The sequence below is a fragment of the Manacus candei genome, unplaced genomic scaffold, assembly GCF_025592945.1.
Source record: "Manacus candei isolate 608988 ecotype Guabito, Panama unplaced genomic scaffold, ASM2559294v1 h1tg000007l, whole genome shotgun sequence".
NCBI classification, from domain to species: Eukaryota; Metazoa; Chordata; class Aves; order Passeriformes; family Pipridae; genus Manacus; species Manacus candei.
In genome coordinates this window covers 4,635,287-4,657,400 of record NW_026138055.1, presented here as the reverse complement: position 1 = coordinate 4,657,400, position 22,114 = coordinate 4,635,287, and the positions used below count along the sequence as shown (strand labels likewise).

Below are 22,114 nucleotides of genomic sequence, written 5' to 3'. Positions count from 1 at the left end.
AATAATATGCTGTATAGTACGAAGCATTACACTTCACTGCCTTTTTCTGTGGGCTTTCCTGCTGAAGGGGAATAAACCACAGGAATCTCTGATGCTCTCCTGATATTTATTTTCCCACTGTGAAGGATCCCATGTGAAAAAGATAGGAGATAATCCAGCAAACCTTGTGAATCATGAAACATCTTCCTGCACCCCATGCACTCCAGCTCTGGGTTACTCTGGTGCAGTTGCACAAGAGCCCCAGTGATAAGATGTCTTCAAGTGGAAGTTGCTCTCAGAGTGAGCAAGCAGCATCTCCTGTACTGCTGGGGAGAAAACAATTCTCTCATCCCACAAGAATTTCAAAAATAAACTGCTAAATTTTCATAAGCTCACCCTTCCAATTGTTATTAGATTGAATCTGAAGTGTTTTATTTTGGTATGAACATAATTTAATAAGCTTTTTTTTCCTTGTGGTTTATGAATGTAAATTAGATTAATTTCTAAACAATACTGCTTAGACCTGAAACTGGAACCTTTTCCATTTTGAAATTTTTAAAAGAGGATGCTTTAACAGCTTCGAAAGAAAACCATTTGTAAAGATGACTTAATTAAATCAAAAGTAACCCTCTCCTCTGAAAACTTTTTGTTTTATCAGATTAGCATTTTCTAAGGGAAAGCACTGCTTGAAAATCCCAGCTATCTTCAATTACTGGCATCAGCTGAAGATGGGAAGACAGAAGAAAGGCTGTCTGCCTTACCCATTGGACATCTGTTCTATGTTAACAGAGGCTACAACTTATCCCATTCTACCTGCCTGCAGTTTTCAGCAGAAAATGAGCATTCCTGACAAAGCAATCCTGCTGGGACTGAGGAAGGGTAGTTCTCTCTTGACAAACTTGTTAACGTGAGACATTCTCCACTCCAGTGGAGGTGCTGTAATGCCTAAACATTTGATGAGGTATCTGCATCTTGGAATGCAGTACCAAGCAGATGTCATTTAAGAACTCCTCAAGTTCACGGCAAAACATTTGTCCAGCCTCTGCCTAAACCATCAATTGTCTCATCTAAGCACAAACCCCAGCACAATAAATTCTGTAAGCAAGCTTTGATCTGCTGTTCAACCCAACAGCACTCATGAGCTGCAGGTAACATTCAATTCTGTGCATACATATGGCAAAACTCATTCTGAAGAAAAGAACCAGTTGACATCCATCAACTTAAATCCAAAGCATTAAAGTCACTTATAGACTTTATGCCAACTCCCTCTACAGCTATTATCTATGTTGATATTTCTTGTCTTCTTTTTCTGATGCATTTTCACCCAAGGGCCACAAGCTTACCTGGTCCAAGCTTGGAAACTGCATAAAGGAGGTCGTAGTTGATGACAGGTGTTGCATCATCTATTGGTTGCCACCCTACAGGTGGGGAGGCTGGAGGCGAGATGAGAAACTGTTTTGCAGGCTGTGGTGGTGCCAAATGAAGCTTGTCTCCATCTGTCTCAGAGGTCTGAATCTTTAAAGCACAACAAAAGACATTGTTTTACACAGGGTAGAATCACGGAATGGTTTGGGTTGGAACGGACCTTTAAAGATCATCTCGTCCAACCCTCCTGCAATGAGCAGGCACATCTACAACTAGATCAGTTTGCTCAGAGCCCTGTCCAACCTGACCTTGACTGTTTCCAGGGATGGGACATCCACAACTTCTCTGAGTAATCTGTGCCAGTGTTTCACCACTCTTATTGTAAAAGACCTTCTCCTTACATCTAGTCTAAATCTGCCCTCTTTCAATTCAAAACTACTCCCCCTTATCCTATTGCAATAAAAGGTTTGTCTCCGATTTTCTCACAGGCCACCTTCAAGTACTGAAAGGCCACAATAAGGTCTCCCTGGAGCCTTCTCTTCTCCTGGCTGAATGACCACAGCTCTTTTAGCCTGTCTCCATAGCAGAGGTACTCCAGCTCTGTGATCACCCTGGTGTACCTCCTCCAGACCTGCTCCAACAAGCCCTGGTCCTTCCTGTGCTGAGGACCCCAGATGCAGCACTCCAGTGGGTCTCACGAGGGCAGAGTAGAGGATCACCTCCCTCTTCCTGATGGTCACTGTTCCCTTTATACAGCCCAGGACACAGTTGGCTCTCTGGGCTGCCAGTGAACATTGCCAGGTCATGTCCAGCTTTTCATCCACACAGGATGGCTGAATGGAATGATTACTCAAACCATACACTTCTAATCCCAAATGCCACCCAGGCAGGGTTTCAACGTCAGTCTCAGCAGAGAAGGCCTGGAGATGAATTTCATCTCAGCCTTACAGATGGTGCCTCTGCAGTAAATGCACAGCGGAGGGCTGTTACGTCAGCAAAGCTACACTCTTTGTGCCTATTGTATACCTTCTCTCAGGATAAGTACAAAGCTTTGGTATCCACAGCTGCTAGTTTAGAGATTTTTGAGGCTGAAAAGATGCTGTCGTGATCTCCTGGTCTAAATGCCTAAATAAAAAAAGATATTACACAAGAAACCAGTAACTCCTGCATCAAGGCCTTATAAGTATCTTCAGAAAGGCTTCTAAATATTTCATTTCTTTAGTTGAAGTGATAAAGGAATCTATCATGTTCCTTAGTAATTTGCAACTGAATGTTCTCGTCTTATTTCCATCTTAAATTATCTAGTTTAATTCCTGATCTTTTCTTTTATGTTAAAGAAGCCTCAGCATAAGTGAATTATACTACAGCCATACCTGAGCAAGGTTACAACCACCTCGAGCCCAGAACAATAAACTGCATTTCCATGACAGCAAATGCATCAGGGTGCTGACAATCCTGCCATACTGGAATGGGTTTGCAAAGAGCCAGTCTGGGTCTCTCAACTCCACATTCCCCAGAACTTCTAAGTCTGGAAGTTGTTCTTCAGCCTGGCTCAGGCCATACACTGCCCCAGACACTGTGCTGCTTCCACATCTTCATCCCTGGACACGACTAATAAGCTCTCTTAAGGCTGAGTGTACTGGAGAGCACAGTGCAGATGCCAGAATGGCTCTGCAGGAAATCTGCTTAGATAGGGAGACTAATCACTATTGTGCACATTTTTCTTTTACTTGTTATCCCAAGTTTCCAATTAACCTCTTGATTGTGCAGGGAGAGTGAAATGGTTCTCAGATCTGCTTAACTGCAAGTTTTGAAACCTCTCAGAAAAAAACCCCCAGAGCCAGATCTAGGAGATTAAGGCATATAAAATGGGATTGAGGCGGATTCTCAACACGTAAATCCAACTGTAAGATCTTCTGAACTCATCTCCTGCTGAGGCTCAAAACAGCTCCTATTTTGACCAAGTACTTTGGATGAAAAGCATCACAATTTAACAGCCTCTTGGGTTTGCCTGATACCTTCAAATGAGTCAGCCCTTAATCTCAGACCTCTGAAGGGCCAATCTGGCAGCCCAAAGCATGCTTACATTGCTCAAGCATGCTTACATTGCTCACAGACACTAGTGGGTATCTCACATGCCACAGTGGCCACAGCAATTCATTAAAATGCATTCACAAGAGGTGGTGGTTGGGCTCTCAACCTCTCTCACCTTTCTATATGCTGGCTGGGGCCTGTTACCCACCCAGGCTGTGGAAGGTCTCTGTTCTTTCTCCCTTGTCCAAGGAGAACTGAACCCCCACCTGACACTTCCAGTAGATGGATATAATCACCTATGTCCCCAAGCTGAGTGTGTTGTTCTTCCCCTACCTGCTTCCTTTTACTTGAACTTAATGAATTCTTTCTAGAGAATTCAATATTTTTAATTCATGTATTCAGTAAGGAAAAAAAACCCAAAAGGCAGGAGAAAGCCTGACTGTGGCTCAGGGTTGCAGTCAAATAAGTAATCCAGCTTTTTTTTTTTTAATTATTACTCATTTGGATTCTTTACATTAGCACTTTTTTTACGGTTGGTTTAGAGAGTTACCCACAGACAACACCCACTGTTGTAAATCACCTCTAAGCTATGTAATTCTGTGCATTGAATAAGCAACTTTAGTCCTAAGTGGCCCTTTAAATTTACTGCAGACCCTCAGGGCAGGTACAGTTCAGTCAACATAAGGAGGTTTGAGTAATCTTTCCCAAAAGAGATTGGGCATGGGAGAAACCTTTATTACTTTTATTTGGTGATACTGCATAATATTTCTATAAAAGCTCTTCATTGACAGAAGTAGATTCCAGATTTCATTACCTGTGCAAAATACAACTTTAACTTCTTCCCTCTGAACTGTGTTTCATGCAGCTCTATTCTGGCACGAGCAGCTGATTTGGGACTGCTAAAATTTATCCGCACACGCCTGAAGCTTTTGAACAGCTGGAATGTCACACAGTCATCATAGGCACGGAACAAGCCTTCGAATTTCTCCTGCAAATTAAAAAGAAACAATGCTGAGGATTAATTTTGTGCTCTGTCACATCAGTCTGCGTCAAAGGAGAATCTGAAACTTGACAACCATTTAACCAGTTTCAGACTGTGGCCTTTGGGGGCAGGTGTCCATAGAGTGATAAAGGCTCTGTGAAAACAAATTGAGGAAAGCACTAGTCTGGTAGTGCTGGACTCTGCAAAAAGTCTGGGGGAAGAAGACTGCAAATTGAGAACCCAGCAGCTATTGAACTTCTCACAGAAGTTGAGCAAAACTGCCACAGTGACACATGAAATGAAGCTGAAAAGGGCACATGACTGAAAACACCAGATAACTATGGGCTCATCTCTACAGAAGCAACCATTGTGCTGAATTACAATGGATTCAGCAGAGAAAGGCTGGAACTGAGGGTTACATCCACATCAGCACTGCAGTGTCATTTGGTATTGCATGATATGTTTGTTCTGGATGTTTTGTCATTTAAATACTTAAGTGCAGAAACACAGTCATTCCTTGAGAGTTCCTGTAGCATCTGGGAAACAAATTGGGTAACTGAAAACAGTGACCTGTCCCAAAGACAAATTTCAGGCTGTAGAAACACTTTCAAAAGAATATGACAAAAATATGGATATTTCAACATTGTAAAAGAAAGGTCTGAAGTGTACCACATCCATGGACCTGGAGATGAACAGAAATTCAAGGTACGTTGGCAGCCTTGGAGGCTCAGACCCTCTGTGATTTCTCTGTAAGCTGTGAGCATGCAGAGGACTAGTTCCACACCATCAAATAAAAGCAAAATCCTTAAATCAATTCTGGCACTTGCACAGGTCTTTTCATTCACACAAGTACAGATTCATAAAATATTAAGGCCGAAAGGGGGGGTAGTTATCATTTAGTCCAGCCTTTGCATTTACCCAAATTTCAGACTGTCATCCACTGAGTTGCACATCAATTCCAAGCATTTGAATTACTGCAACCAAGATTTGAAGCCTTAGAAGATGGACAATCAGCCAGAGCAAAGCCATTTCTCTTAAGAGTGCTTTATCCTGAAAAATCCAGTGTTTGAGACGATTTGCAACACCATTTCATACACTGAGGGCTATTATGTCAGAGGTTTGTATAATTACAATAACCTGATGTATAATTACAACAACCTGATGTGGTTGCCCCATCCCAGGACATGTTCAAGGCCAGGCTGGATGGGGCTTGGAGCAACCTGGTCTAGTGGAAGATGTCCTTGCCCATGGCAGCAGGGTTGAAACTAGATGATCTCTAATGTCCCTTCCAATGCATACCATTCTGTGATTCTATGTTTTCTTTGCTATCTCTGCAAGTCAGTATGGTTTTACGTGTTTTAAAATATGACTTCTTTTCTTCTCATCCAGGAAAACAATTTCTTATCCTTAGAGTGAATAACTGGCAAAGACTGCAGAAGATAAAAAAGAAAATGCAATTTATGTAATCTCATCAATACTTCAGTTCTCATCTGTTGAGCTTACAAGCAAAACAAAAAATTCAGAACTCAGAAAAAATGTATCCTGAAGCACAGTGCAGCTGCATCAGGGAGCACTAATGGCACTGGGGGAGTAACTACTGTCAGCCTGAGATATCTGTTAAAGAGTTAACTGAGAAAACAGACCAGGGCCATGGCAAAGATTGTGACACACCAATGCGCATGTACCAGATCTCCTTTCATTCGCTGCCAACTCTGTGGTCTTCTTCCCCATAACTGATATTCCATTTCTGGCACCCTTTCAAAGGAACCTCCCTGTGGTCTATTAAGCTTTCATGCTTTTCATTTCATTCTGCCTGACCTCGCTCACCTCTTCCTCTCACCGCAGGAGACACTTTGGAGGAATAAAAAAAGAAAAAGGAAAGAAAAAAGAGAGGCGAGAGCTCCGTGGTTTGGCTGAGGGTGACTAAAGGCACACAGCTATCCCCAAAGCAGTGTGATGCTGTTAGGTTTGTAGAAACGGGTCTAGTCATACCACCTAATGTACAAATTGTCAACATTTCCCACATGAGTTACGCCTTTTGTCTGCTTTGCTGACATTTTTGAAAAATTCCATTTTCCTGAGCAGAAGTCTTCATCCAGTGGCATTTGTATAAAGGTCAGCAAAAAGCAGGAGCCATTTCACTCCTGTCCTGCTTGGAAATTTGATGCTACAGTTTTCACAATGACCAGGCTAAATGGGCTGGGGGAAGGGAGAGAAGGAACAGGAGCCCAGCATCCATGTAAAGTAGGACTCACACAGCATTCAGAAACATAGTCCAAATTAAAGTGACTAATTAAAACTCATGTCTCTATGACACCTGTGTTACCTATTTCAGACTTCTTCAGTACATTTTGAAAAAGCATCTTGAAGTAAACAAGCTTTAATACATATATAGACATGGTTTAGTAGGGGACTTGGCAGTGCTGGGTTAATAGTTGGACTTGATGATCTTAAAGGCTCCTCCAACCTACACAGTTCTATGATTCTATGAGAGATATCAAGGTATTTATATTTATATATCTAGTCCCCTGTAGTAAGCTCTCATTTTCCCTACAAGTCAAAAATGAAATAATTCATTATATTAAAAAAAAAAAAGTTTCACCAACCATGGAAGAAACCATGCATGGACTTGTCTGAACACTTGGAAGTACCTGTTATGAGTGACTATTTATTAGGAAAGAGATCCTACCTGTATGGATGCAGCAGTATTTGCCTGCATCAGCCAGTGCTGTGTACCCACCCTCTTTGTAACACATCCCAGACCCCAGGTCTTGGTTGGAGTCATAATGCAAAAGAAGGTAGGACACAATTTCAAACGTGGGTCCAAGAACAGGGAGCACAAGGAATTTTCTGGGCACGTTCCTAGGCAATCCTGAAACTCTTTCTCATTAGGCACTGAAAGGGATAGATGGAGTACCTCTAAAAAAAGCTGATTAAGTGCTGGATGCCACTGCTACACTGGGAGAACTGTAAAGCACTATGGACTTTATTCTGCTTACTTTTCAATTTGATACTGGCACAGCTTTAGAGATCCAGCTTTGATTAACACTCCTAAAAATGCCGTGGGGAGGAAGAAAATCAAGCCTCTATTTGGTATTAATACAGGGCAGTCTATCCACAGTGGGGACAATTCTACTGCACCAACTGAAACTGCAACTCCTATTAAAAAAAGCCATACATCTGGATTTTTCTACGTTTTCAGCTGATAATAATAATGACCTCAGCAGAGGTCATTAATCATCAACTGAATTTAATGGCCCTCAGCTGCATCTCGAGCCATCCCAACTCCTCCCAGCTTCACATTAATTCCCAGGAAACGCCTTATGCCTTAATTGCTATTGCCTGTGACTTCTAATAAGTGCTGAATGTACTTATCTGGATAAAAGTCTTTCAGAGTCGTTCCAATCTATAAGAAAATTTATCATATACATTTTAAAGACCTAAGCAAATTCTCTCCCTTTCAAGTTTTGTGGATAAATTATTCAAGACTCATAATCCTCTCAATTCAGGACTTTTAAAGTGCTTTTAGGATTCAGTACTTTTAAAATGCTTTTAGAAAAGAAGTCTTTAAACTTTCAGAGCACTTTGAAAACTTATGAAAAAAAAAAGGGACGTCCAAAGTTAAGAAGCAGTGATGTTACTCTTGAAAAGTCAAAATGCAGAAAGTCATGAGTTAATCATTTATTTCTGGGATTTTGGAGTGTCTTCATCCATCCCAAGTATGTCTCCATGAGGCTCAATTAATGCTCTGGAAAATGTGAGGAGCCTTCATTTGATCAAGTTCTCACTTCTCCCTCGTGAGCTCCGCACCCCCTCTTCATCTCATTCCTGTGCCTAACACTGGGCACCTTTCCCCAGTTCTTTCTTTCCTGTCACCTTCTGTTAGCTCCCATCATCCTGACTCACCACCTCTAGCAGTGTCTGAAATTTCTGGGTTTTTTTCTAAATTAACAAAATTATCACAAAATAGGACCATACTAATTAAGGCTGCTGATTACCCAAGCTTGATGGTTATCATTTACGACAGCCAATGCCGAGGACAAACGCAAGGAAGAAATGAGGGCTGGAGTGACAGACATGAGCTAAAAGCCTCTGAGGACAAGGGCAAACCTATGCTCTCCTGGACTAAAAGCTATTTCTGCCACTAAATGAGAGCTCACCTTGACCAACACCGTGTGAGTTACATGATAACAGTGATCAGTGAATTGCAGCCATAAGGAGGCAAACAAGATACTGGATATATCTGGAAAAGTATTTCCAGTAAAGCAAGGAAAGTATTAATAGCATTATATAGAGCACTATTGCACCTCATTAAAAATGCAGGGTTTGTTGGCTATATCCCAAACAAATTAAGGCAAATGGGAATAGATTCAGATAAAGGTTACAAGGAGCTAGGGGAAGGGGGGGGCTCATCCTGGAGAAAAGGAGGCTCAGGGGGGACCTTATTTCTGTCTACAACTCCCTGAGAAGAGGGTGTAGCCAGGTGGAGGTCAGTCTCTTCTCCCAGATAACAAACAATATCATAAGAGGAAATGGCCTCAAGTTGTGCCAGGAGAGGTTTTATTAGGAAGAATTTATTAATGGAACAGGTTTTCAAGCATTGCAACAGCCTTCCCAGGGAAGTGATGGAATCACCATCCCTAAAAGTGTTCAGAAAACATGTGGATGTGGCACTTGGGGACATGGTTTTGTGATGAACGTGGCAGTGCTGGATTAATGGGTGAACTCTTTTAGAAGTCTTAGTCTTAGAAGTCTTTTCCAACTAACCATTCCATGATTCTATGAATGAACAACTCACTGAATAAGAAATGAAAATGCTTGCCTTATTTAGCAAAACAAAGCAAAGTTTACCAGAACTGTTCCGAGTCAGGACAAAGGACACTGTGTAGAGTAGAAACTAGAAAACTGTTGGCATAAAACACGTGGAAACAGTTGGCATAAATAGGTTCAGGCTAGAAGTTAAAGAAATTTTTAAACATCAGAGTAATGATCCAGAAACAACCTTCCATTGCAGCAGCGGCAGCAAATGATTTTTTTTTAAGATGGAATTTAGTTAGTTCATGCGAGGGACTGTGACAAAGTATCGACAAAACGAGCATTGTAAAACATGACTGCCAGAATTAGCAAGTGAATTGGGTTCTGACCCAGCAAGTTCCTGTGATTTATTTCCAAACATTTCTTTCATGAATAGCTCCACTGGTATTGTGTTCATTCAGGACAAAAGCCAAGGCCTAATTCAAATCAATGGAAGCCTTCCCACAGACATCAGCGAGCTTTGGATTAGAGCCCTAGAATTCAGAACCCAAATTACATTTTATTATTCAGTGTGTTTGCACTCATTATCACCCTTGTTACACATTTGATTTAGGAGATGGCTGTGATTTAAAACTTTAGTCTAATGTTTTTCCTAGAGTTTTGCAAGCAAACAAAGCAAGCACTTTTCCTATTTTGATTTTTCCTGTTCATTTATTAAAAGATACTCCAAGGAACTAACTACAATAGGGAAAGAGACATAATTTACAATTACAAAATATGTTTTTCCTGAAATTAGTTCTGCACTGGATATAAATATTCCTGTAAGACATAAACTCATCTCTCAGAGTTGAATATATCTTTTTCCACATAGCCAAACTGGTTGCAACACTGCAGAGTTCTTGTGCAGCACAAGAAGAAAGATGGAATTTGATAGAAGACATGGAGGCCAAGCACTGAAGAGTCTCATAACAAAAACAATCTACCAACAGATTCATTCCCCGTTTATAGCAAAGAGGATGGGCACACTGGTTACTTCTAGGGGTATAAAGGAGTCACTAAAGTGACACACATTTTAAAAAAGAAAACAAAAAAAAAAGCGCCTAGAAAATATCAGCTGGAAGCTACTTCACAATTGGGATATGTAAATGTCATATTGAAGGTACTGTACTAGCCTGGATATTGTGTATGGCTCTGCTCATCCTGGATTAAGGAAGAGCAACAAATGACTGCAAGGATGATCAGAGAAGTTGTGAACCTGTCACAGGAGGTGAAGGTAGATGATCCCCACCCCTGGAAGTGTTCAAGGACAGGGTGGACAGGGCCCTGAGCAAACTGGTCTAGTGGAAGATGTCTCTGCCCATGGCAGGGGATCAGAACAAGATGATCTTTAAGGTCCCATCCAACTCAAACCATTTTATGATTCTATCATCTTGCCTTGGGAAACAGAAACTAAGGTATGATGCGTTTCCTGATACATCCAAGTACAAGGAAATCAGTAAACTATGTCAGGGAAAAGGGATTATCTGAATTAAAGTAACAAACAGCATTGCCATGAAACTAAGACTGACAGCTAAAAGATTTAGGCTTAAGCTGAGGAGGTTATTTAGCACTAGACCCATAACATTTCAAAATGTCATTGGCCCAGAAGTAGAAAAAAGGCTAATTACATTTATGAAAAGGATAGGAAGGAAGGAAAGATTAGAGAAGGGCAGTATGCATTTCTGTGGTGAATGGAGAAAAGAGACAAGAGGAAAAGAAAAAGGGACTCTGATTTGTCTAATCAGAACTTTAAAGACCTGGGTTCATCTCAAGCGCTTGTAACAACTATTTCATGAGCCACACAAAACAAGAAGCAGCTTGATGCAACTCATAAGTGAAAATGCCTTAAATGGCAGGAACTCCCAGAAGTCACCAGTGTAAACAACAGCTTCATCAATTATCAAATTCTCTCCTTCCAAAAAAGGTGAAACTTATTGGGAAATTCTGGAAGAGCATATGAAAAATCACTATTGATTCTCAGTTAAAATTCCAGGAGTGCTGTAAATAGAGAAAATATTTTAAAATTATGATGATGACGATCAGTAAAGAGTTTCTATTGTCCTATTGCCTTTAAGAAATGGCAGAAGAATAAAATACAAATTTACCATTCAGAGATCCTCTTAAGGCACAGGTCTCCAGGTCATAGCTTTTTATTTTACCTTTCATTGGAGGTAGCTGTAGCTGTAGCTGAGAGTGTGGGATCTTTCTACTTCCCTACTTACAAGTGGGACAAGGTATTATTTGAATAAAATATTCAGACTGAATACTAGTGTCTGAATGTTGGTTTGCAGGAAGGGAATCCCTCATACAGTCCCATAGCTATAAACAGTAACAGAAAAATATGTCCTTCCACCTGTCATTTGCCAGGGTACATTTCAGGATGGCAACATTTCTAGATGTGACACATTTTGAAAGGGGGGAAAACCAGGGTATTTTGTCAAGTAATCAGAATTACAAAGTATTCTCCAGTGACCACTGTACTGTCTAAAAGTGTGTTCCTCACATTGGAACTCAGTGAAAAGCTCCGCTTATCTCATCCTTAAGGTAAAGGAGAGCATTAAGACAGGATTAAAAATAACTTGGGTTTATTTTACATTAAACATGGCAATAATTAGCATCTTCCAAAATTGAACAATTGTCTCAGGATATGAACAAACCAAACCAGGTTTGCTACCCTGGTCTGTTCAGTTTGTTGCTCTGTGCTTGGCTTTCTCTTGTTTTCAAGGGATGAAGGTCAGGTAAATTGTGAGCCAAAGATGAAACAAAACAGTAAAGCCAAAATAAATTTTACAATTGGACTTTGAGAGGGGCGGGTTAAAATTTATTAGAACTCTCTCTTTTTGGTTAAATTAAGGCAAATTTGCTTGCACTATTGCAATCATGATAAAGGGGATCCTAGTACCTTTATGCTTTACTACGTAAGGGATGCGCAGTTTGTATTCCAGATGTGACGCTAAATGACTTTGTTGCTCTGCACTTTGCAGGGAACAAACCCTAAAGAGACCAACACTGGGCACAAAACATGTCAGCACACAGTCCTGCTCCATGGTTCACACATCCTGCCATGTTACCCTCACACGCTGGGGCTGTTTGGAGGCATCTGCGTAGAACTTTTAGACCCTGAAGGAAGCGTCAAGGGTTTTGCCTTCACGTTGTGCCAAAATCATTCTGACAGTAGAAATATTTGATGTAACGCTTACTGCTTACAGATTCAGTGTCTTGTTCCAGAGACAGACTTTGAGAAAGTATAACAGATGTTACATAGTGTTGTGAAGACATTTGTAATTTGTTATCCCTCAAAAAGTTGTGATGACAAACGTAGGTCAGAAGCTGGAAGTTCTCTAGTCCCACCTCACACTGGCACTAAAGCAAAAAGAGCCATCCCTCACTACCAGCCCTCCTGCATTACATGCCCACCAAGGCATGACAGCATTGCAATGGCACAGCAAACTTCCTGGTGAACAAAACAACAGATTTTTCCCTCTTGAAAAATCAGCTGAACCAAATACATTTATGTTCAGCTTCCAAGTCACCAGCACAACAAAAGGTACAGAGATAATATCTGCCCCAAAGCTTAATGGAAATGGCATTCACATTTCGGAAGAGGCTGACAAATGTCAGGGGCACAGAATTTTGCTGTGTTGCCTTTTCTGTTTTTAACCAGCTCACATCCCTATTTACCTCAATGTGACGCACATTCCTCCTGCTTAGCTCCGCTGATCTGGAAACCAAAGGCTCCTTCAAGATGAAATAAATTGTTCCTGTGGCAATGCCAAGGGGGTGATTTAATATAGTTTGGAGACTTCTCAATTCAATTTCACACCCAACGATTGAGCTAAAAGAAAAACCCACACTTTACATTCCTTCTTTATAGGAGCACTGTTATTTTACTGTATCACCAGGCTTAGCTTTTCTGAGCACACTATATCTGAAGTACTCCACTTCCAGATGCTGTATGAGCTCCCTGAAACACTGGAAGTGCTCTTTCAAACAGGCTGGCCAAGTGCACATCCATTAGTTTTGCCCCCAGTGCTAGGGAGTGTTCTGTAGAGACATCATTCTTTGTTCCCTGAGATGTGATTCCTGGCTACCATTTTGTGCAACATCACTCAACAGTTTCCTTTTTTTTTTTTCTCTTTTTGCAAAAAAAGTATTTGGTAGTGAAAAAAAGAAAAAGAAGGAATAGGTCTGGGGGGGATTTAATGCAATTTGTTTTCCAAGTAGCAGCCTTACATTTTGGCTTGAGAATGACAAAAGTAAGACACAAAGACAATATTCAGACTGCCCTGAAAAAAACAAAAAAGGCTATTTTTGTTTGCTTTAAGATTTCAAACAATAACTGAGTAGATAATGTATGTAGTGATCTCCCAGGAGCTCATCCCTTTTGGATTTACAAATGTACACAGTACAATACTCGCTATCAATTTTGCCTTGTTGCTGCAAACGTTTAAGCCCAACAATTAATTGGTAGCAAAAGGATCAAATTCCTGTGTATATGTTTCTAAGTTCTTATTATCTTAATGTAGCAAACAAAATAAGGAAATAAAACAACCTTAGTTAAGTTTTTACTAAAAGCTGCTACATTTATATGAGTAAGGGTGTTCCAGGAGCAGATCTCTACAGCAAAACAGTTGGTGCTGAGGACTTTCTGATCAGGTGCCATAGACTGAATGCCCATTAGCTTTTGGAGCATATCAGGCACACTATTAGAGTGCATCTTCTATATTCATTTCATCTGAAAGGCATCCAGTTCATGAACTGCTCTGCCACGTGAGCAAAAAGTACAGTTAATGAAGAGCAACAGGAAAGTTTCCTCATGGAATCCCCAGCTCAAAATGCTAATGGAGATGCAAGCTGGTATCTCTCATAAAAACAGTTAGCTGGTACTCATGGAAAAGGAAAAAAAGCAAATCACTGCAACCAAATTGAAGTGCTAGGGACAGTAATAAATAAGGGATTGCTGGTCAAACTTGTGCAGAAAACTAGGATTGAAGTTATTCACTAGGAGAAGCTATGTGAAAATTATTCATATTCAAAGAATCATAGAACAGTTTGGGTTGGAAGGGATCTTAAAGACCATCTCGTTCCAACTCCCTGCCATGGACAAGGATACCTTCCACCGTCCCAGGTTGCTCCAAGCCCCTTCCAACCTGGCCTTGAACACTTCCAGGGATGGGGGAGCTACAACTTCCCGGGGCAACTTGTGCCAGGGCCTCACCACCCTCGGATCAAAGAATTTCTTCCTCATATTAACTGTATAAACTTTGGGGCCATAAGAAAAGCTACATAAATATCCACCTTCTTATAACACTGCTCTTCACTATTTTACCAAGCTGTTGAAGTGTCAGGGGACACCTCTGTTGTTGTCAGTGACGCAGTATCAGGACGTCAGTGTGCAAAATGCTAAATGCAAGAATGAAATATCACAAAGGGAACACTAAGAGCTGAGAAACTGTGTTTTATTTATACTCTTGGAGATGCGATGTTGTAAAACAACCATAAAATACATACTATTCATTCCATGACTCTGTCAACCCAGTTAAACTAGAAAAATAAACAAGAACAAGCCATGGGACAGTTAAAACAAATAAAATGCTTGCCTTGCCCATTCCTGATTTACTATTTTGCCTACAGTGATCAACATTTATAGCATTTCAGCTGTTTCTCATCAGTCATGGGGAATGCTTTTCCCCTTCCCTCTCCCCGACACCGCAAACTGCACGAACATGACTAAAAATACAGACTTGTCTGGATTTCGAAAGGACACTGTCAATTTTGAAAGTAACTATGAAAAAAAAAAAGGAAGTAGGAGAGTGGAATAGAATCTAATCTCATGCCTCTCCATAAATGTTATTTAACCATGGCAAAACGGTGAAAGGGAACCTACTGACGCACCCACAGACATCCTCTCATCATCCTCTCTTGCCTTCCTCCCTGCCACTGCAGCCCACAGTCAGTGGGCACAACCAGCAGTGTCGTGACCATGCTCTGGTTGTACTGTTTGACTGTTTCTTACTCTTGCCAATCTGTCTCGACCATCTGTCATTTGCTGTCTTACACTTCATTTGCAAATTACTCAAGCAGGTCTGTTGTCTGTACATCTGAACAGCTCCTAGGAGTTACAGCCTGAGATTGGATGAAGCCTCTTTGTACAATGAAGATACACCAAGAGCAGGAATACACTACCTCCAGTTGAGTCTGTGGCAAACTGTAAATAGCATTTCGGGCTTAATGGTTTACACAAAGGTATCAGAAATAAACATGTAAGGAGGAGGTAAAAAGAGAACTAGGAAAAAAATCATCATTGGGCTGGAAAAGAGCAAAAACTGAAAGAAACCTTCTGTTTACAAATGTGGCAAACAGAGGGATATTGACATCATGTTGACAAATATCATGCTTGACATGAACCATCAATGTTCACTTGCAGCCCATAAAGGCAACTGTGTCCTGGGATGCACCAAGAGCAGTGAGGGCAGCAGGGTGAGGGAGTGGATTCTGCCCCTCTGCTCTGCTCTAGTGAGATCCCACCCAGAGTGCTGTCTCCTGCTCTGGGGCCCTCAATGTAAAAAGGACATGGACCTGTTAGAGCAGGTCCAGAGGCGGCCATGGAGGTGATCAGAGAGATGGAGCCCCTCTCCTTCTGTAGCTTGTCAGTGAAAATCCACATTCATCATCAACAGTCTGTTCCTCCTAAATTCAAATGTCAGAACTTCCATAGAATAAAATGATTATATTTATACATTGCACTGAAAGAGTTCTAAAAGACCGCAAGTTTCTCATTCTCCCACATTCACTGATTTGGTGCCCTCACATGAGCTATAATCTCTTAATGCTGTTGTCACTCTGAAAAGTTTAACTGTGAATTTGATTTTGCAGATCACGGCAGAAAATGGATGGAAAGCATCTGCATAAACAGAGATGAGACACTCTTCCCTCCATGCTGCTTCTATATTGTCACTGGAACCCCCAGCTCAGCATTGTCCTACAAAAAACAGACAATGCTTTCCAGTTTGAACAAATTTTAGTGAAAAAAAATGTGCTGAAAATACTTTTACACTTGGAGAGGCTGTTTTCTCCCCCATCAGAGGTTACAATCTTTAGAGGACACAAGGATCCCAAATTGCACAGATGCTGAAATACCAAAAGAAATGCTATACAATGGTTTACCTGCCTAATGAAAAAGATTTCAACAGCGTATTTTCATTTCCAATATATACCAAAATGCTTAATTGCCTCTAGAACTTTATAGTGTTATAGTACTTAATGAAACCAAGAATTTAGTACACTGCAGAAAACTGGGCTTCTGTAGGCCAGAAGAGAAGGTTTGTGTGGGCTTGGTAAGCAGCTTCCCAGCACCCAAAAAGGGGTTGATGGGATGACAGACCCAGGCTCTGTATCAGGTACAGAAGGGCAGAAAAAGAGGCAATGATTTCCATCTGCCTCAACAGCCACTAGCACCATCCACTTCCAGACAGGACAAGGACAAGGAAATTTCAGTCTTACAGTGATATAATTGTTTTATTAGGCAGATGGAAGAAACCCCAGGGTAAAAAAGCAAATATTCCTGACCGAGCTGCTCCCATGTCATTTTTCAACCAACTGGATAATTTCCAGTTGGCACAGATTTCGTTTAGAAACAAGAATTGGAAAGCAGACTAATCCTATCTTAGAGCTAAAACTAGAACTGCTCTTCATCAAAATCATTTTCATTTCCTGATGTGAAAAATATATCAGTAACAGCATGATATTAAAAAGATGCTGGACTGGCATTATGAAACTGAAGCTGCTCTCCACAGATCCAGAGCAGTGAGTAAGAAGGCACAAGTCCTGTGACTGGCAAGCAGAGTGGTACCAAAAGGAGATTTTCTTCTTTTTATGAACATGGTTTTTTTTAAATAAGTAGGACACATAAAAATTATTAGTATCCCACAGAGTTTCTTGCCCTGTGGCACTGTTTCACACTGCCTGTGTGTCAGAGAAAGGTGTCTTGTGAATGCCCTTGTGCCAGTGTGTCATGCTGGAGACAGACATATAGAATCAGATAATATCCAGAGCTGGAAGGGACCTGCAAGGATCATCAAAGTCCAACTCTTGGCCCTGCACAGGACTCCCCAAGAGTCACACCATGTGCCTGAGAGCATTGTCCAAAAACTTCTTGAACTCTGTCAGGCTTGGTGCTGTGACCACTGCCCTGGGGAGCCTGTTCCAGTGCACAATCACCCTCTGGGTGAGGAACCTTTTCCTTGTATTCAACCTAAACCTGCCCTGACACAGTGTAGACTCTAAGAGTCTGACTTTGAGGTCAATGAGATTTTCAAAGCACTAAAGTTTGGTGCAAATAGATTCTAAATGATAGGAGAAGAAGTGGGACTGCCCATTTTGGGGGAATTAGTCAGTCAAAATAATGGGAAGCAATTTTAATAACCTGCTTACTGCTGTGGTTTCATCTTCAAATACCAGAGGGTCTCTCAGACCACTCAGCCTGATGTATGGATTGTACCTGCACCCAGCTGCACATCACTGCACAGCAGAAGCAGCATCAGTTGTAACCTTAAGAATAGAGTTTACACTTTTCAATTTAAATTGAAAACTGTGTACTTAATCAGTGTGGGAGACTAGTATTTAATTAAGAAGGGCAAATTATCAACTAAAAGTAAACACATTCATCCCACAAGTCCCTCAGCTGAGTCCAGTCTCTCTTTAAGGGATACTCAAGTCAGAAACACAACAGAACTGGACTTTCTACATATACACCTCAAATTTTATGTTAAACATTTAGGGGAGAATAAATCAACAAGGGTACCTTCCTATAGGTGAGTGGTCTCAACAGAAAGAGGGCAGGTTTGGTTGGACATAAGAAGGAAATTCTTTGCTGTGAGGGTGGTGAGGAGGCCCTGGCATGAGTTGCCCAGAGAAGCTGTGGATGCCCCATTCCTGGAACTGTTCAAACCCAGGTTGGAGCAACCTGGTCTGGTGGAAGGTGTCCCTGCCCATGGCAGGGGTTTGGAATGATCTTCAATGTCCCTTCCAACCCAAACCATTAAAATAGAGTAGTTTATTAGGTACCAATCTGCACCCATTGTCAGCCACATACTTCATTTTACACACGAGTGTACATGCCCCTTAAGCATCATTTTACCATACTTACACCAATTACTTATTTCCAAAGTAAATTCTCCTTATCCAAGACTGTTCTTTCTGAAACTGTTAATGTCCTTTGCTCTGCTTCTGTTTCACTATAAAATACATAAACTATAAAACTATATAATATAGTTAAAGCTTAAGCAGAAATGTTAGCAAACACGGAGCCAATGACATGAAAAAATACTGTGTACTGTTTTCTAGGATGCAGCATGCATTGAGTAATGCCCTGTTTCGTGACTGCTACTGTATGCCAAGTTCTTTCCCCTACCATCAAAAATATCCCTACCTTGGGAGTCAAGATTGTGGGCAGGTAGCTTACATCACTACACTTTTTCAACAGTTCCAGTCTAGTTATCTGCTACAAAAGCATGAAGTAGATACCTAAACATCTTTCCTCTTTATCCATTTATTTTAAAAAATCAGGCAAAAACACATCAACTTCCCAAACCTCTAAAATTTTAAGTACACCAATTATTTATTTCTGCCTAACATAAGCAGTATGCTTATTACTGTTACGGCCCAACATTTGGCTTTACTCTCAGCTGTCTTGATTAATAAGAATTCTTTTTAGTTCAACGATTCTCAGATTCTGGTTCAAGGACTAGCAGTCGCCTGCAGAAAGCTGGCTGGTCACACAGCCCTGGAGTTCCTCTAATATAATCAGCTGTTTCTAAAGATAAAGGTACTACATTTCACACTTCAGCGGTTTTCTTCTTAGGCTCTGGAAACAAGATCGCAACGTGAAATCTCATTTTTAGACCAAAAAAAAAACAGTGCATCTGAATAGTCTGACCAGTTGGCAGAGATAAACAGCACATGTGCAACAGCAAACGTAGTTAAACTGACTTAAACTGCCCAGTGGCCACATTAGCACAGAACCCAAACTAATGAACTGCCACTCAACAGAATCAACATGCTCAAGAACACCACAACAATATCCATGGTTTTTGCTCAGCTTGACAACAGTTAGAAAGCACCTGTCTCTTGCAAACCACTGTCCAAACACTAAGAGGGACTAGATTTTTATTTCACAAATCCAGGCTCTGTAACAACTTCAAAAAGTGGAATAACCCCTCACACCAATAACGAGCTGTGACAGAAGAGTGTAAATGCTGCCACCCTGGCCTCTTTGCCAAGCTTCTAATGTTCTTGCAGCTTCACTATGTCCTCTCCAGTCACCTGCCTTCCTTTAGAGCACACAGAAAACCAGTTGTGGTGGTCCAGCATCACTGTACCAAAGAGAGAAAAAAAGTGACAGGCACTGTCTCCTGTGTGTCCATGAATTACATACAGGGAATTGCATCCTGGGCTGTATAAAAGGAAGAGCCAACAGGTTGAGGGAAGTGATGATCCCCCTCTACTCCTCTCCACTGAGACCCACCTGGAGTCCTGCATCTAGTTCTGGAGTTCTCAGCACAAGACATAAAGAGATAGACCTGTTGGAGCAAGTCCAGAGAAGGCCACAAGGGATCAGAGGGCTGGAGCACCTCTCCTGTGAGGAAAGGCTGAGAGTTGGGGCTGTTCAGCCTGGAGAAGAGAAGGCTACGGGGAAACCCTATTGCAGCCTTTGAATACTTAAGGAGGATATAGAAGAGAGATGGAGAGAGACCTTTTACCAGGGCCTGTAGTGACAGACAAGGGGCAATGGTTTTCAAACTAAAGAGGGCAGGTTTAGATTGGACCTAAGGAAGAAATTTTTTACATTGAGATTGGTGAGGCCCTGGCACAGGTTGCCCAGAGAAGCTGTGGATGCTCTATCCCTGGAAGTGTTCAAGGTCAGGCTGGATGGGGCTTGGAGCAACCTGGTCTAGTGGAAGGTGTCCCTGCCCATGGCAAGGGGTTGGAAAGAGATGACATTTGAAGGTCACTTTGAACCCAAACCATGCAGTGATTCTTCATTTGTTTTGATCACAGAAGTACAATACTGCTATTACCCACTGCAATTCACTAGAACTCAAGATACGTGCATCACACAACTGCTTACACATGAGGATTTCTTTATAGAGCTGTGTCTTTGATTTCTTTCCAGGTGTTCTCTTTTGCACTAAATTTCATCCTGTTGCTCAATTAAAGATTGTTCAGAATTTTGACCCTGCCCCACCAGAACACTGTCATCCACATGTTTTTTAAGGTTTTTCTCTGTTGACTACTGTCATTAATCTCAACCTGGTTCCAGGAAGAAACATGTGAGCTTATCTACTTAAATGTCTTCACCATTTGAGAATGAACTGGTTCTGGTTTAGACATCCTGTAAACAACTATGCACCCACCTTGCGGAAATTATATTTAGAATGTAGATTACTTATGGAAATTATTTGAACAATGTGAAAGTTTCAGTCAAAATATCTACATTCCCCATCTCTTTTATCACACTTATCGTGCTGCCCTGTCAAACAAGGAAGGCATATTGGTTTCACATGATTTGGTCTAGACAATCCAGGTCTAATTACTTACAAAGTACTTACAAACTTATTTCCAAAATTCAAGTCAGATAAAAATAATCTGTAATTATCCAGGCCTTTCTCCCTGCCATCCTTTCAAACACAAATGCAATTTCTTTCTTTCCATCTCCCATCCTCAGCAGTCTCTTTATAACCTATGAATTCTCAAAGATAATTTCATATAGTAAAAAATTATTTCAACTACATCCTTAAGCATTCTTAGGTAGATTTTAGCAGGTCCTGTACACTTAAATAAATGTCTTACTGACGTGCTTTTAGCAGTTTTTCTCTGCTCTGGCCACTACTAGGGTTGGGGTTTTTTCTATTAATGTAGCTGATTTATCTTTCAAGCCCTTTATATAACACACATGAAATCAGTCACACCATAACTCCCCCCACATTATGTATCTTGGTGTTAATGGATTTGCACATTGTTTTTTCTCTTAATTTTTATACATCACAAAACTTTCCTTGTTCTTATTTAAAACCTCTGCTAATTGAAATTTATTTTGTGGTTTTGCACACTTGATTTATGCACGGATGTGTATATATATATATATATACTAATATATATAACTAATTTCTTCTTTAATTGATAAAATCAAAAAAGAAAATCAAATTAAATTACCTACCTCCATTTGCAAACAAATGCACACAGAACATTTTCATTATTTGATATATCACATCTTACTGTATCACTTACTTTCAACAGTTTAAAAATTATTATTTATTTCTAATATCATCTACCACACTGAACAAAAACAACATGGGAAAACACACAGTTCCTTCTTGCATTCCAGAAGGATGAAGCAGAAAGAAAGACAAAGAAGGTAGGAATAAGATATATTAAAAAATAGATTTGATTTTCTTAGTAAGTTTTCCAACATATTTTCTGTCCCATGCATGCATATGTAGTCTATCCATGTTCAATCATTTAATTCCTTGTGAGACATTTATCAGCAAAAAATTTTGAGGAGGGTGTTGAAAGAAGAGCAGCAGCAACCCAGAGTAACAGTTCATAAAGGGATTTTGTTACCTGTAGGTGGAAGATGCTTTCAGGAAAGTAGAAAGCTGTCAAGATTAATTTAACTAAGGTTTTAATGATGCTAACACCTGCCTGCTGAAAGCTTTGTCACGAACTCTTCCTTTTTTTAGACTATCAATGGGGTTTTTTGGCATCTTGTGTCATCTTCTACCTTTAAATAATTCCACTACAGCATGAGAAGTCAAAGTCATCTGTTCCTACCTTGGTCTTCCATTGATTATTCTTGTTTTCATCAACTCTCCCTCCATCCTGACTTCCCTGCCATTGTCACCCTCCCGCTCAGAAGTCCTGCCACAACCTGCCTTCCCTTCCCCAGCCTCCACAAGGGTT

The 22,114-nt window shown here is 40.7% G+C and overlaps 1 protein-coding gene across 4 annotated transcripts in view; it reads right to left on the bottom strand.

The window, feature by feature from the left end:
* RCAN2 (regulator of calcineurin 2) overlaps positions 1 to 22,114 on the bottom strand; it is an 87,026-nt gene that overhangs the window by 12,825 nt on the left and 52,087 nt on the right. For all 4 annotated transcript variants that reach the window (XM_051811818.1, XM_051811828.1, XM_051811809.1 and 1 more), the window contains 2 exons: positions 4,193 to 4,366; positions 1,323 to 1,494 (listed from right to left, as the gene is read on the bottom strand). In XM_051811818.1, coding sequence (XP_051667778.1) covers positions 1,323 to 1,494; positions 4,193 to 4,366 — 346 coding nt within the window. The remainder of the gene's footprint in view (positions 1 to 1,322; positions 1,495 to 4,192; positions 4,367 to 22,114) is intronic.